Genomic DNA, 17,590 nt, shown 5'->3' with positions numbered 1-17,590 from the left:
TACTTTCTTTTCTAAGAGCTCAGGAGAGCCCCTAGTGTGCAACCAGCTCGGCCGGGCACAAAATTCTAACTGAGGTCTGGAGGAGGGGCATAGACGGAGGAGCCAGTGCACACCAGGTAGTCCTAAATCTTTCTTAGTTGTGCCCAGTCTCCTGCGGAGCCGCTATTCCCCATGGTCCTTACGGAGTCCCCAGCATCCACTAGGACGTCAGAGAAAAAGAACTTCTAGCATAATAGGTCCAAAGAAGGAAGAAAGCACCAATGGCTGTCATCAAACAGCCAATCACAAGGTGACAGTTACTATACGCTACTGTCACCTGCATAATAATAATACAGCTTTCCTGGGCACACCCTGTAACCCCATACACAGAACAACCTGCTGCAACAAGGATGCACTGATTTGCATTTACAGAAAACAATGATGATTAAAACTCCCCAAAAGGCCCCCCCCCCCCCCACCCCTTGTTTACCCCAATAAATGACAGTGGTCCCCATTCTGTGATAGCCGCCCCCCAACAGGCGAGCATGAAACCCTTTCTTGGAGTGATCGGAGTAGCATCCTGGTGAATTTGCTCTCGCCTGTTTAAACACCACATCATATTTCATCTGGCGGCAGAGAAACCACCACATTTGTCCTAATGAACGCTGAATTCTCCAGGCAGCATTTAACGGGCTGAATCGATCGCTGCATCCTGGAGCGGAGAGTCACTGTCCAACGCACAATCACCTTAAAGATGAGGACAGAGAAGGACCCTGTGCAAAATGTCACGGGATAACGGGCAGCTGATGGCTCGGCGGGGTCCTAACCTGGAGAAAAGCTGAAGACGATGAGTAATGTGACCGTTACTGTGCCAACATTTTAGGGCTCATACACATTGGTGTTTTGTTTTTTAAATGTTGTAAATTCATTTTTATGCCTGCAAATCCATCTACCATACCCACTGGGGCAGATGTATTAAGCCTGGAGAAGTGATACTGGTGTTACACAGCTAATTGTAGGTGGCGTGATACGTTTACAGGCGGGTAACAACACATGAAAGAAGAAGCACTGCAGCAGCTGCAGAACAAACTGTGGGGCAGATGTATTAAGCCTGGAGAAGTGATAAAGCAGTGATAAGTGCAAGGTGATAACGCACCAGCCAATCAGCTTCTAACTGTAAATATACATATTGGAGCTGATTGGCTGGTGCGTTATCACCTTGCACTTATCACTGCTTTATCACTTCTCCAGGCTTAATACATCTGCCCCACAGTTTGTTCTGCAGCTGCTGCAGTGCTTCTTCTTTCATGTGTTGCTACTCGCCTGTAAACGTATCACGCCACCAACAATTAGCTGTGTAACACCAGTGGGTATAACGCTTGACAAACATTACTGACCTGTACTGTACCTCATTTCATTAAAAATACATAGCTGTTAAATATATTTAATGTTTTATTATGCGATTTCCCTGTTTTATGAGTACAGATCTCCTGTGTCCTGGTTTTTGAAGCAGAATCTTGTTTTATGAGATTAGCAACCTTTAAATACACATTAATCCAATATGGAAAGGCCTCTTGAAACACTCGGTGGTATATATGGAAAATTTGCCTTACAGAGACAAAAATGTAAAGTTCAACATTGCATTTAAATTTGTTCAAGATTTTCCTGCAGTCCCATCAGACTGATGAAGGTCCCTATAATACTGTAGTAGCTAGGAGCCAACATCTGTACTGATCCACAGCATCCAATGAAAACATTGTTGTCTAGACAGATAACAGATGATTGGCTGCTGGAGTACAGAACGCATTTGTACTTTAATGCAATATTAATAAAATGTGCTTAGTATCCTTAATCACAGAGGCCCAGATTTATCAAGCCTTGATAAATTGCAATGTGATAAAGCACCAGCCAATCAGCTTCTGTCTGTCATTTTTCAAACACAGCCTGTAGCATGGCAGTTAGGAACGGATAGGCTAGTACTTTAGTAGGCTTGATAAATCTGGTCAATAAAGTCTTATGTACATAGAAAAACACTTTCCCCAGTGTCGCAGCTTTAGCTGGAATATCTCAGTTTATTCAAGTGTAATAGAACTGAGATATTGCTACAGTGACTCTCTCTCTAGAGCAGTGATTTTCAACCTTTTTTCACTCGCGGCACGGCACACCGAACAATATTTTAAAATTGCCAAGGCACACCATCGGTTCCCCACAGGAAAACAAATACAAAAAAATAAGATTTTACTTACCGATAAATCTATTTTTCGTAGTCCGTAGTGGATGCTGGGGACTCCGTCAGGACCATGGGGATTAGCGGCTCCGCAGGAGACAGGGCACAAAAATAAAGCTTTAGGATCAGGTGGTGTGCACTGGCTCCTCCCCCTATGACCCTCCTCCAAGCCTCAGTTAGGATACTGTGCCCGGACGAGCGTACACAATAAGGAAGGATTTTGAATCCCGGGTAAGACTCATACCAGCCACACCAATCACACCGTACAACTTGTGATCTGAACCCAGTTAACAGTATGACAACGTAGGAGCCTCTGAACAGACGGCTCACAACAATAACAACCCGATTTCTTTGTAACAATAACTATGTACAAGTATTGCAGACAATCCGCACTTGGGATGGGCGCCCAGCATCCACTACGGACTACGAGAAATAGATTTATCGGTAAGTAAAATCTTATTTTCTCTAACGTCCTAGTGGATGCTGGGGACTCCGTCAGGACCATGGGGATTATACCAAAGCTCCCAAACGGGCGGGAGAGTGCGGATGACTCTGCAGCACCGAATGAGAGAACTCCAGGTCCTCTTTAGCCAGGGTATCAAATTTGTAGAATTTTACAAACGTGTTCTCCCCCGACCACGTAGCTGCTCGGCAGAGTTGTAATGCCGAGACCCCTCGGGCAGCCGCCCAGGATGAGCCCACCTTCCTTGTGGAATGGGCCTTGACAGATTTAGGCTGTGGCAGGCCTGCCACAGAATGTGCAAGTTGAATTGTGCTACAAATCCAACGAGCAATCGTCTGCTTAGAAGCAGGAGCACCCAGCTTGTTGGGTGCATACAGTATAAACAGCGAGTCAGATTTTCTGACTCCAGCCGTCCTTGAAATATATATTTTCAATGCCCTGACAACGTCCAGCAACTTGGAATCCTCCAAATCGCTAGTAGCCGCAGGCACCACAATAGGCTGGTTCAGGTGAAACGCTGACACCACCTTAGGCAGAAAATGAGGACGCGTCCGCAGTTCTGCCCTGTCCGAATGGAAAATCAGATATGGGCTTTTATACGATAAAGCCGCCAATTCTGACACTCTCCTGGCTGAAGCCAGGGCCAGTAGCATGGTTACTTTCCATGTAAGATATTTCAAATCCGCCGATTTGAGTGGCTCAAACCAATGGGATTTGAGAAAATCCAAAACTACATTAAGGTCCCACGGAGCCACTGGGGGCACAACCGGGGGCTGTATATGTAGTACTCCTTTTACAAAAGTCTGGACTTCAGGAACTGAAGCCAATTCTTTCTGGAAGAAAATCGACAGGGCCCCAACTTGAGGCCCATAGACAATCCTGTTTGCAGGAAATGTAGGAATCGACCCAATTGAAATTCCTCCGTGGGGGGCCTTCCTGGCCTCACACCACGCAACATATTTTCTCCAAATGCGGTGATAATGTTGTGCAGTCACCTCCTTCCTGGCTTTTACCAGTGTAGGAATGACCTCTTCCGGAATGCCTTTTTCCCTTAGAATTCGGCGTTCAACCGCCATGCCGTCAAACGCAGCCGCGGTAAGTCTTGGAATAGACACGGTCCCTGCTGAAGCAGGTCCCGTCTTAGAGGTAGAGGCCACGGATCTTCCGTGAGCATCTCCTGAAGTTCCGGGTACCAAGTTCTTCTTGGCCAATCCGAAGCCACGAGTATCGTTCTTACTCCCCTTTGCCGTATAATTCTCAGTACTTTTGGTATGAGAGGCAGAGGAGGAAACACATACACTGACTGGAACACCCACGGCGTTACCAGAGCGTCCACAGCTATTGCCTGAGGGTCTCTTGACCTGGCGCAATACCTGTCCAGTTTTTTGTTGAGGCGAGACGCCATCATGTCCACCTTTGGTTTTTCCCAACGGTTCACAATCACGTGGAAGACTTCTGGATGAAGTCCCCACTCTCCCGGGTGTAGATCGTGTCTGCTGAGGAAGTCTGCTTCCCAGTTGTCCACTCCCGGAATGAACACTGCTGACAGTGCTATCACATGATCTTCCGCCCAGCGAAGAATCCTTGCAGCTTCTGCCATTGCTCTCCTGCTTCTTGTGCCGCCCTGTCTGTTTACGTGGGCGACTGCCGTGATGTTGTCCGACTGGATCAACACCGGCTGACCCTGAAGCAGGGGTTTTGCCAGGCTTAGAGCATTGTAAATCGCTCTTAGCTCCAGTATATTTATGTGAAGAGACATCTCCAGGCTTGACCATACTCCCTGGAAGTTTCTTCCCTGTGTGACCGCTCCCCAGCCTCTCAGACTGGCATCCGTGGTCACCAGGACCCAGTCCTGTATGCCGAATCTGCGGCCCTCTAACAGATGAGCACTCTGCAACCACCACAGAAGAGACACCCTTGTCCGTGGCGACAAGGTTATCCGCTGATGCATCTGCAGATGCGATCCGGACCATTTGTCCAGCAGATCCCACTGAAAAGTTCGTGCGTGGAATCTGCCGAATGGAATCGCTTCGTAAGAAGCCACCATCTTTCCCAGGACTCTTGTGCATTGATGCACAGACACTTTCCCTGGTTTTAGGAGGTTCCTGACAAGTTCGGATAACTCCTTGGCTTTCTCCTCCGGAAGAAACACCTTTTTCTGAACCGTGTCCAGAATCATTCCCAAGAACAGCAGACGTGTCGTCGGGGTCAATTGAGATTTTGGAAAATTCAGAATCCACCCGTGCTGTTGCAGCACTATTTGGGTTAGTGCTACTACGTCCCCCAGCTGTTCCCTGGACCTTGCCCTTATCAGGAGATCGTCCAAGTAAGGGATAATTAATACGCCTTTTCTTCGTAGAAGAAACATCATTTCGGCCATTACCTTGGTAAAGACCCGAGGTGCCGTGGACAATCCAAACGGCAGCGTCTGAAACTGATAATGACAGTTTTGCACCACGAACCTGAGGTACCCTTGATGTGAAGGGCAAATTGGGACATGCAGGTAAGCATCCTTGATGTCCAGGGACACCATAAAGTCCCCCTCTTCCAGATTCGCTATCACTGCTCTGAGTGACTCCATCTTGAACTTGAATTTTTGTATGTACAGGTTCAAAGATTTCAGATTTAGAATAGGTCTGACCGAGCCGTCCGGCTTCGGTACCACAAATAGTGTGGAATAATACCCCTTTCCCTGTTGTAGGAGGGGTACCTTGACTATCACCTGCTGAGAATACAGCTTGTGAATGGCTTCCAATACCGTCGCCCTGTCTGAGGGAGACGTTGGCAGAGCAGACTTTAGGAACCGGCGAGGGGGAGACTTCTCGAATTCCAACCTGTAACCCTGAGATATTATCTGCAGGATCCAGGGGTCCACCTGTGAGTGAGCCCACTGTGCGCTGAAATTCTTGAGTCGACCCCCCACCGCCCCTGAGTCCGCTTGTAAAGCCCCAACGTCATGCTGAGGGCTTTTGCAGAAGCCGGGGGGGGCTTCTGCTCCTGGGAAGAAGCTGCTTGGTGCACTCTCTTACCATTTCCTTTGCCTCGGGGCAAATATGACTGTCCTTTCGCCCGCTTGTTCCTATAGGAACGAAAGGACTGCGGCTGAAAAGACGGTGTCTTTTTCTGTTGGGAGGGGACCTGAGGTAAAAAGGTGGATTTCCCGGCTGTTGCCGTGGCCACCAAATCCGATAGACCGACCCCAAATAATTCCTCCCCCTTATACGGCAATACTTCCATATGCCGTTTGGAATCCGCATCACCTGACCATTGTCGCGTCCATAAACTTCTTCTGGCAGATATGGACATCGCACTTACTCTCGATGCCAGAGTGCAAATATCCCTCTGTGCATCTCGCATATATAGAAATGCATCCTTTAAATGCTCTATAGTCAGTAAAATACTGTCCCTATCCAGGGTATCAATATTTTCAGTCAGGGAATCCGACCAGACCACCCCAGCACTGCACATCCATGCAGAGGCGATGGCTGGTCGCAGTATAACACCAGTATGAGTGTATATACTTTTCAGGGTAGTTTCCAGCCTCCTATCTGCTGGATCCTTGAGGGCGGCCGTTTCAGGAGACTGTAACGCCACTTGTTTTGATAAGCGTGTGAGCGCCTTATCCACCCTAGGGGGTGTTTCCCAGCGCGCCCTAACCTCTGGCGGGAAAGGATATAATGCCAATAACTTCTTTGAAATTAGCAGTTTTCTATCGGGGTTAACCCACGCTTCATCACACACTTCATTCAATTCGTCTGATTCAGGAAAAACTACAGGTAGTTTTTTCAGACCCCACATAATACCCCTTTTTGTGGTACATGCAGTATCAGAGATATGTAAAGCCTCCTTCATTGCCGTGATCATATAACGTGTGGCCCTACTGGAAAATACGTTTGTTTCTTCACCGTCGACACTAGATTCGGTGTCCGTGTCTGTGTCGACCGACTGAGGTAAAGGGCGTTTTACAGCCCCTGACGGTGTCTGAGACGCCTGTACAGGTACTAACTGGTTTCCCGGCCGTCTCATGTCGTCAACTGATTTTTGTAATGTGCTGACATTATCACGTAATTCCATAAATAAAGCCATCCATTCCGGTGTTGACTCCCTAGGGGGTGACATCACCATTACCGGCAATTGCTCCGCCTCCACACCAACATCGTCCTCATACATGTCGACACACACGTACCGACACACAGCAGACACACAGGGAATGCTCTTATTGAAGACAGGACCCCACTAGCCCTTTGGGGAGACAGAGGGAGAGTTTGCCAGCACACACCCAAGCGCTATAAATATATAGGAACAACCCTATAGAAGTGTTGTCTCCCTTATAGCAGCTTAATATATATCAAAAACGCCAAAAAAAGTGCCCCCCCCCCTCTCTTTTTTACCCTGTTTCTGTAGTGCAGTGCAGGGGAGAGTCCTGGGAGCCTTCCTCGCAGCGGAGCTGAGCAGGAAAATGGCGCTGTGTGCTGAGGAGATAGGCCCCGCCCCCTATTTTGGCGGGCTCTTCTCCGGAGTTTGTGAGACCTGGCAGGGGTTAAATACATCCATATAGCCCCAAGGGCTATATGTGATGTATTTTTTAGCCAGAACAAGGTATTCTCATTGCTGCCCAGGGCGCCCCCTGCAGCGCCCTGCACCCTCCGTGACCGCTGGTGTGAAGTGTGTGACAACAATGGCGCACAGCTGCAGTGCTGTGCGCTACCTCATGAAGACTGAAAAGTCTTCTGCCGCCGGTTTCTGGACCTCTTCGCTTTTCGGCATCTGTAAGGGGGTCGGCGGCGCGGCTCCGGGACCGGACTCCATGGCTGGGCCTGTGTTCGATCCCTCTGGAGCTAATGGTGTCCAGTAGCCTAAGAAGCCAATCCATCCTGCACGCAGGTGAGTTCACTTCTTCTCCCCTAAGTCCCTCGTTGCAGTGAGCCTGTTGCCAGCAGGACTCACTGAAAATAAAAAACCTAAAAACTTTTTCTAAGCAGCTCTTTAGGAGAGCCACCTAGATTGCACCCTGCTCGGACGGGCACAAAAACCTAACTGAGGCTTGGAGGAGGGTCATAGGGGGAGGAGCCAGTGCACACCACCTGATCCTAAAGCTTTATTTTTGTGCCCTGTCTCCTGCGGAGCCGCTAATCCCCATGGTCCTGACGGAGTCCCCAGCATCCACTAGGACGTTAGAGAAATAAGAATTTACTCACCGGTAATTCTATTTCTCGTAGTCCGTAGTGGATGCTGGGGACTCCATAAGGACCATGGGGAATAGCGGGCTCCGCAGGAGACTGGGCACGCTAAAGAAAGATTTAGTACTATCTGGTGTGCACTGGCTCCTCCCTCTATGCCCCTCCTCCAGACCTCAGTTAAGGAAACTGTGCCCAGAAGAGCTGACATTACAAGGAAAGGATTTTGGAATACAGGGTAAGACTCATACCAGCCACACCAATCACACTGTACAACTTGTGATAAACTTACCCAGTTAACAGTATGAACAACAACTGAGCATCACTCAACCGATGCTACATAACCATAACCCTTTATTAAGCAATAACTATATACACGTATTGCAGAAAGTCCGCACTTGGGACGGGCGCCCAGCATCCACTACGGACTACGAGAAATAGAATTACCGGTGAGTAAATTCTTATTTTCTCTAACGTCCTAGTGGATGCTGGGGACTCCGTAAGGACCATGGGGATTATACCAAAGCTCCCTAACGGGCGGGAGAGTGCGGATGACTCTGCAGCACCGAATGGGCAAACACCAGGTCCTCCTCAGCCAGGGTATCAAACTTGTAGAACTTTGCAAATGTGTTTGAACCCGACCAAGTAGCAGCTCGGCAAAGCTGTAATGCCGAGACCCCTCGGGTAGCCGCCCAAGAAGAGCCCACCTTCCTTGTGGAATGGGCTTTCACTGATTTTGGATGCGGCAATCCAGCCGCAGAATGAGCCTGCTGAATCGTGTTACAGATCCAGCGAGCAATGGTTTGCTTTGAAGCAGGAGCACCCAGCTTGTTGGATGCATACAGGATAAACAGCGAGTCAGTTTTCCTGACTCCAGCAGTCCTGGCAACATAGATCTTCAAAGCCCCGACTACATCAAGCAACTTGGAATCCTCCAAGTCACGAGTAGCCGCAGGCACCACAATGGGTTGGTTCAAATAAAAAGTTGACACCACCTTTGGCAGAAACTGCGGACGAGTTCGCAATTCTGCCCTATCCATATGAAAAAACCAGATAGGGCTTTTACATGACAAAGCAGCCAATTCTGACACACGTCTAGCTGAGGCTAGGGCCAACAGCATGACCACTTTCCACGTGAGATACTTTAGCTCCACTGTCTTAAGTGGCTCAAACCAGTGGGATTTCAGGAAAGCCAAGACCACGTTAAGATCCCAAAGTGCCACTGGTGGCACAAAAGGGCGCTGAATATGCAGCACTCCCTTAACAAACGTCTGAACCTCAGGCAGTGAAGCCAGGAAATTTTGAAAGAAAATGGATAGGGCCGAAATCTGGACCTGTATGGACCCTAATTTTAGGCCCATAGTCACTCCTGACTGTATGAAGTGCAGGAATCGACCCAGCTGGAATTCTTCTGTAGGACCTTCCTGGCCTCACACCAAGCACATATTTTCGCCATATACGGTGATAATGCTTTGCTGTCACGTCCTTCCTAGCCTTTATCAGTGTAGGAACAACTTCATCCGGAATGCCTTTTTCCGCTAGGATCCGGCGTTCAACCGCCATGCCATCAAACGCAGCCGCGGTAAGTCTTGGACCAGACAGGGCCCTTGTTGCAACAGGTCCTGTCTGAGAGGCACAGGCCATGGATCCTCTGTGAGCATTTCTTGCAGTTCCGGGTACCAAGTCCTTCATGGCCAATCCGGAACAATGAGTATTGTTCTCACTCCTGTTTTTCTTACAATTCTCAGCACCCTTGGTACGAGAGGAAGAGGAGCAAACACATAGACCGACTGGAACACCCACGGTGTTACTAGTGCGTCCACAGCTATCGCCTGAGGGTCCCTTGACCTGGCGCAATACCATTTTAGCTTTTTGTCGAGGCGGGACGCCATCATGTCCACCTGTGGCAGTTCCCGTCGATGTGCAATCTGCGTGAAGACTTCTTGGTGAAGTCCCCACTCTCCCGGGTGGAGGTCGTGCCTGCTAAGGAAGTCTGCTTCCCAGTTGTCCACTCCCGGAATGAACACTGCTGACAGTGTGCTTACGTGATTCTCCGCCCAGCGAAGAATTCTGGTGGCTTCTACCATCGCCACCCTGCTCCTTGTGCCGCCTTGGCGGTTTACATGAGCCACTGCGGTGATATTGTCTGACTGGATCAGAACCGTTTGGTCGCGAAGCAGGGTCTCCGCTTGACTTAGTGCGTTGTATATGGCCCTTAGTTCCAGGATATTGATGTGAAGGCAAGTCTCCTGCCTTGACCACAGCCCTTGGAAATTTCTTCCCTGTGTGACTGCCCCCCAACCTCGGAGGCTTGCATCCGTGGTCACCAGGACCCAGTCCTGAATGCCGAATCTGCGACCTTCGAGAAGGTGAGCACTTTGCAGTCACTACAGGAGAGACACCCTTGCTCTGGGGGATAGGGTGATTAACCGATGCATCCGAAGATGTGATCCGGACCACTTGTCCAGTAAGTCCCATTGGAAGGTATGGAACCTGCCGAAGAGAATGGCCTCGAATGATGCCACCCTCCTTCCCAGGACTCGAGTGCAGTGATGCACTGACACCCGTTTTAGTTTTAATAGAGTCCTGACCAGTGTCATGAGCTCCTGAGCTCTCTCTATCGGGAGATAAACCTTTTTCTGGTCTGTGTCTAGGATCATGCCTAGGAGAGGCAGATGAGCTGTAAGAACCAACTGCGACTTTGGAATATATAGAATCCAGCCAGAGAAAGCGATACGCTGTTCAGCAACTGCTCTCTTGATCTCGCTTTTATGAGGAGATCGTCCAAGTACGTGATAATAGTGACACCTTGCTTCCGCAGGAGCACCATCATTTCCGCCATTACCTTGGTAAATATTCTCAAGGCCGTGGAGAGACCAATCGGCCACGTCAGAAATTGGTAATGACAATTCTGTACCGCAATTCTGAGGAACGCCTGATTAGGTGGATAAATGGGGACACGAAGGTATGCATCCCTTTTGCCCCGAGACACCATAAAATCTACCCCTTTTTTAGGCTTGCAATGACCGCTCTTAGCGATTTCATCTTGCACTTGAACCTTTCCAGGTACAGGTTGAGTATCCCATATCCAAATATCCGAAATACGGAATATTCCGAAATACGGACTTTTTTGAGCGAGAGTGAGATAGTGAAACTTTTGTTTTCTGATGGCTCAATGTACACAAACTTTGTTTAATACACACAGTTATTAAAAATATTGTATTAAATGACCTTCAGACTGTGTATATAAGGTGTATATGAAACATAAATGAATTGTGTGAATGTAGACACACTTTGTTTAATGCACAAAGTTATAAAAAATATTGGCTAAAATTACCTGTGTGTATAATGTGCATATAAAACATAAATGATTTCTGTGCTTAGATTTAGGTCCCATTGCCATGATATCTCATTATGGTATGCAATTATTCCAAAATACGGAAAAATCCGATATCCAAAATACGTCTGGTCCCAAGCATTTTGGATAAGGGATACTCAACCTGTATATGTTCAGGGATTTTAAATTCATTATGGGTCTGACCGAACCTTCCGGTTTCGGGACTACAACCTGGTGGAATAATAACCCCCTCCTTGTCGAAGGAAGGGAACCTTGACCACCACCTGTTGAAATTACAACTTGTGAATTGCAGTTAACCCTGTTACCCTCTCGCAGGGGGAAGCCGGCAGGGCCGTCAGTGAGGAGGCATCTTCTCCAAATCCAGCTTGTATCCCGGAGTCACAACATCTATTGCCCAGGGATCTAATAGGGAGTGAACCCACTTGTGGCTGAACTTACGAAAGCATGCCCCCACCGGGCCTAGCTCCGCCTGTGGAGCTCCAGCGACATGCGGTGGATTTTTGCAGAGTTCGGGGAGTACTTCCCTGGGAACTAGCTGTTCCAATGCTTATTCTACAGGACACGTCAAGCAGAAATCGACATAGCTTTGACTCTAGGACCCAGTATACTCATGTCTCTTTGGGCATGTTTTATATATATATATATATATATATATATATATATTAAGAGATAGGTAGGTATATATATATATATATATATACCTACCTATCTCTTAAGACAGCATCTTCAATATATATATCTCTCTATATATACATATATATATATATATATATATATATATCTATATGCATACTAGGGTCTCAATTTCTGCTGATAAGGTACCTGTCCACGCTGCCACAACGCTATAAACCCATGCCGACACAATCGCCGGTCTGAGTAGCGTACTAGAATGTGCACGCTATCTGCAGGATTCCTGAGAATAGCTAGTGCTACCTTCTGTGCAAACGTGACACCCTAGGGGAAGATTCCCATCACATCCTGGCCCTAGTGGGGAAAGGATACTGCCTGAGAATTTTTTTGTGGGAAGCTGCAGTCTCTTGTCTGGAGATTCCCGCTCTTTTTCCTCATGAGAGGAGGGAAATTTACCTCAGCTTTATTCCCCTTAACATGTGTACCCTTGTGTCAGGGACAAATGAGTCATCAGTGATATGCAAATCATCTTTTATTACAATAATCATATATTGAATACCTTTCAGCCATTTTGGCTGTAACTTTGCATTATCGTAGTCGACACTGGAGTCAAACTCCGTGTCGATATCAGTGTTTTTTATTTTGGATAGTGAGCATTGTGAGACTCTGAAGGTCTCTGTGACATAGGGACAGACATGGGTAGATTTCCTGTCTGTTCTCTAATCTTTTGTGCAATAAATTCACCTCAGCACTTACACATATGCAAACAGGTGTCGGCGTTGTCGACGAAGACACCCTCTCACACATATATTTGCCCTATCTCCTCCTTAGGGGAGCCTTTTACCTCAGACATGTCGACACAAGCGTACCGACACACGACACACACAGGGGATGCTCTATTTGAAGACAGTTCCCCCACAAGGCCTTTTGGAGAGACAGAGAGAGAGTATGCCAGCACACACCCCAGCGCTATATGACCCAGGAATCACACAGTAACTTAGTGTTAACCCAGTAGCTGCTGTATATATTGTTTTTGCACCAAATTTATATGCCCCCCCTCTCTTTTTACCCTCTTCTATTGCAGGGGAGAGCCTGGGGAGCTTCTCTCAGCGGATCTGTGGAGAGAAAATGGTGCTGGTGAGTGCTGAGGAAGAAGGCCCCGCCCCCTCAGCGGCGGGCTTCTGTCCCGTTTCTGTGTAAAAATAATGGCGGGGGCTCGTACATATATACAGTGCCTGACTGTATATATGTATAATTTTGCCAAAAGGTATCTTAATTGCTGCCCAGGGCGCCCCCCCCTGCGCCCTGCACCCTACAGTGACCGGAGTGTGCGGTGTGCTGTGGGAGCAATGGCGCACAGCTGCAGTGCTGTGCGCTACCTTAAGTGAAGAAAGGAGTCTTCTGCCGCCGATTTCGATGTCTTCTTGCTTCTGCTGCTTCTGTACTTCTGGCTCTGCGAGGGGGACGGCGGCGCAGCTCCGGGAACGGACGATCAAGGTTAGGTACCTGTGTTCGATCCCTCTGGAGCTAATGGTGTCCAGTAGCCTAAGAAGCGCAACTTAGCTGCAGTGAGTAGGTTTGCTTCCCTCCCCTCAGTCCCACGTAGCAGAGAGTCTGTTGCCAGCAGAAGCTCTCTGAAAATAAAAAACCTGACAAAATACTTTCTTTACTAGCAAGCTCAGGAGCACCCAGCTCTGGCCGGGCACATATTCTAACTGAGGTCTGGAGGAGGGGCATAGAGGGAGGAGCCAGTGCACACCAGATAGTACTAAATCTTTCTTTAGAGTGCCCAGTCTCCTGCGGAGCCCGCTATTCCCCTTGGCCCTTACGGAGTCCCCAGCATCCACTAGGACGTTAGAGAAAACAAACAGTGGCCCTCATAGTAAAAAAAAAATCCACACATACATTTGCCTACACAGAAAAAACAATCACATTGCTCCCCACTGAAATCATATTGCTCCCCACATTAATTATTCACATTGTTCCCCCCCATAAATCCTTATTCTCCCCACATAAATCCTATTGTTCCCCACAGGAGAAAAAAAAAAATTACAAATATTAGCCCCTACCAGTCAGCTGTCCTCCTACCCGTCCCTCAGTGGCGGGGATTGTTTATAGTGGAGTGCTGCGAATACTGAGCAGTGGGTGGTCGGGCAGGTGTGGATGTGGGTGGGCAAGGAAAGCTGTGTATGCAGGCAGGAACTGGAAGATGTGTATGCAGGCTGGTGGGCTGGCTGAGTGGTGAGACGTGGCGGCCGTGACCTATGATATCACACCGCCGCGTCTTCAAGGCATACTTCACGGCCAGAGCATGACTAATCCTCTACAACAATTCACTCTGAAGGTGCAGGAAGCTGCTCTGGCTCCGCGGTACTCCTTGCAACTGGTCGCAGCACACTAGTGAGCCACGGCACACTGGTTGAAAAATCCTGCTCTAGAGTCTAGACAAACCCTCGGGGACTTTGATTAGTTTACACTGACTTACATTTTGGCTTTAAATATTGTGGTTCTGAGGCCTCTGAAAACTCTACTCTACTGTCTCACTAAGCTACAGTATTTCCACGCATTGTGGGAGGAGACGAAGGAAAGTAATCGCAGCAGAAATGACACAGGGCTCCTCCCACAACGGATGGAGATAGTTGGCTTAGTGTGATAGAGAGGGACAAAATGTCAATATTGTTATTTTATACTGTAAGAAGAGTTTAAAAAGTGCACAGAAGTTACCGCCTACATGGTGAGGAACACAAATTCACTCAGGTCTGGACAACCTGGCAAGACCTACAGGCCCCACACGGTAGTTCCCTTGGCTAAATATAACTGGTCACTGCACTCTCCAATTCCGGGAGTTCCACACCCCCCTACCTCATTCACTATACCAAGGACATTCCTTCTACCTACCCAACAGCTCAATCATCTAGGTGGCCACCTGATGACAGCAGGAGCAGAAGAGATTAGAGAATGGCAGCAGACAATGGAGCCCAGTTGAACTGGGTGCAACACTGGATCTATGTAAAATAATGGACTACTGTTTAATTGAATAGATTCCTCCCAGACACAAGACCTTCATGCACATCCCGGTTGTTGGGATGCCGGTGGTAACATGACCAACACCGGCATCCCGACAGAAGATCCCGACGTCCCCTCTAGGGGTGACAGCTAGGGCTAACCCTTTGGGGGTGGTGGCTACAGCTAACCCCTCACCCCCCTAGTGCCTAATTCTAACCCCCTCTGGTGCCTAACCTTAATCCCCCCCCCCCTCTCCGGGCCCTAAAAGTGACCCATTACTTACTTTCGAGATGGCAGTTGTCAGTCTTCTGGCGCCAATCTCCAGAGTGGTGTCGGGATGTGACAGACAGGCCAGGTGGGGGTTAGCTGCATTCACCTACCTGGGCTGGCCTATGGGCCTAATTCAGACCTGATCGCTGCAGCAAAAAAAAAAAAAAAAAATCTAATGGGTAAAACCATGTGCCGTGCAGGGAGGGCAGATGTAACATGTGCAGAGAGAGTAAGATTTGGGTGGGGTGTGTTCAAACTGAAATCTAAATAGTAATGTAAAAATAAAGCAGCCAGTATTTACCCTACACAGAAACAAAATAACCCACCCAAATCTAACTCTCTCTGTTACATCTGCCCCACCTGCAGTGCACATGGTTTTGCCCATTAGAGAAAGATTTTGCTTTTGCGATAAGGTCTGAATTAGGCCCTAAGTCTCATCACATGTAGAGAGTGTTTTGTCACTATGGGCGAGATTTATCAAATCTTCTATTTAGTAAATTGATCAAGTAAATTCTCCTAAACAGACTGTAAAAGCACAGACGAATTGTAGTAAAATGAATCCTAAAATAACGTAAGCTTAGTTAATGATAGAAACCAGTTATCGGTCAGGCAGAATCTTCAGAAACCGGCCTGAGAATTGATGAATACGCCCCCAATGGCTTGGCCAGCGCAAGAACAATACAAAGTGGGAAAGGTTTACCTGTAGGCCAATGCCAGAGCCCAGGCACTAGCAGCGCAGTACAGGCTGTCATGGATCTTGGCTTTTTTACAGTCACCCAAAGTATTAGTTGGGAACAGACCCGTGGTGGGGCTTTGAAAATTCAGCACTGTGATTTTCACTGGAGAAAAAGAGGAAACAAATAAGAATGATTAAATTCTGTAACATAGTGTGCCATGAAACACGATAATGGAACAGTGTATTGCAATTAGTTCATTAAGGCAGCACTGCATACATTTTCTGACCAATTACCAGTATAGAATAGACAATAGTATAAGCGGCCAGTGGGGAGAGAGAAGAGGAGGAGGAGAAGAGAGAGAGAGAGAGAGAGAGAGAGAGAGAGAGAGAGAGAGAGAGAGAGGGGAGAGGGAAGGGGAGAGAGAAGGGAGAAGCAGAGAGATACGTGGGGGGGGGGAGAAAAAAGATGGGAGAAGGAGGTAAGTGGGAGAAGGGGGTAGAGGGGGAAAGAGAGCAGATGGGAGGAGGAGAGATACAGATAAAGAGAGAGACGTGAAGGAGGGAGAGAGAGATGGGCGAGAAAAGACGAGAGATGGGAGAGGGGGCACGAGACAAGAGGAGAGATACAGAGAGCAAGAGATAGAGAGAGAGAAGGAGAGAGAGAAAAGGGGAGAAAGACAGGAGGAGAGCGGCTATGAGGAGGAGAGGTAGAGAGGGGGAGACAAGGGTACAGAGAGATAGAGAGAGGGATAGAAGAGGAGAGAGGGAGAGAGACAGAGAGAGAGAGAGGGGGTGAGAAGGGGACAGAGGGCCAGCGAGAGAGAGAGAGAAAAAGAGAAGAGAGGAGAGAGAGTGGGGGTGAGAAGGAGGAGAGAGGTGAATAGAGAGGAGTGGGATTGAGGGCCAGAGAAAGAGAGAGAGAGAGAGAGAGAGAGAGAGAGAGAGAGAGAGAGAGAGAGGAGAGGAGAAAGACAGGGAGAGAGGGGGTGAGTAGGGAGAGAGGGGTGAGAAGGAGGAGAGAGGTGGATAGAGGAGTGGGATTGAGTGACAGAGAGAGAGAAAGAGAGGAGAGTGGAAAGACAGGGAGAGAGAGGGGGCGAGAAGGAGGAGAGAGGTGGGTAGAGTGGAGTGGGCCAGAGAGAGAGAAAAAGAGAGGAGAGAGAAAGACAGGGAGAGAGAGAGGGGGTGAGAAGAAGGAGAGCGGTGGGTAAAGAGGGAGAGGAGAGGGGGTTTGAGCAAGAGAGAAGGGTTGATAGAGAGAGGAGAATAAAAAATTTTTAATGGGATTATCAAGCATCATACATTGTATTATGCTATCAGACATGGTATGTAAACACGCTTAGAATTGTTCTGTAGAGGCTCCTACAATGAATACTGAAAAAACATTAAGAAAATAAATATCAAAATGTCCCTTTAAAATGAAAACAAGGCAACAACAGCAAAGAAAAAGTGGGCTGGGAACTAATAAACATTTGCCTGTTTACATGATCTGCTGCTTGTGCTAATAGAGCATTATAAAGTTCATCGCTATCACAGCTCATTTATCGCCGGCAGACGCGCACGTAATTAGTATTCAGCACGACGGCTGCTTTTTCTGAAGCGAAGCTTCCGCCAGGCTGCAGACACTCTCTCAGCAGAAACTTTCCAGGCATCAGTCATGGGCGCCTGTGCCCGCTTACTGAGCCATGAAGGCACTAATTATTCTGCTCTGTCTTCACAACTCCAGCGCGGCGTGCTCTCCAGACGAGACGTGTCTTCTGCAAGTCAAAGCCACAATGGGCCAACCAGGGACTCAAATGTCACC

General features: G+C 48.1%; 1 protein-coding gene across 5 annotated transcripts in view; it reads right to left on the bottom strand.

Annotated features, from left to right (window-relative positions):
- PHKB (phosphorylase kinase regulatory subunit beta) overlaps window positions 1–17,590 on the bottom strand; it is a 413,553-nt gene that overhangs the window by 301,278 nt on the left and 94,685 nt on the right. For all 5 annotated transcript variants that reach the window (XM_063945574.1, XM_063945575.1, XM_063945572.1 and 2 more), the window contains one exon: window positions 15,811–15,949. In XM_063945574.1, the coding sequence (XP_063801644.1) occupies window positions 15,811–15,949 (139 nt within the window). The remainder of the gene's footprint in view (window positions 1–15,810; window positions 15,950–17,590) is intronic.

This window comes from Pseudophryne corroboree, chromosome 11 (assembly GCF_028390025.1).
Source record: "Pseudophryne corroboree isolate aPseCor3 chromosome 11, aPseCor3.hap2, whole genome shotgun sequence".
Classification (NCBI taxonomy): Eukaryota; Metazoa; Chordata; class Amphibia; order Anura; family Myobatrachidae; genus Pseudophryne; species Pseudophryne corroboree.
The sequence above is the reverse complement of the archived record's forward strand: the minus strand, read 5'-3'. Positions and strand labels throughout refer to the sequence as shown.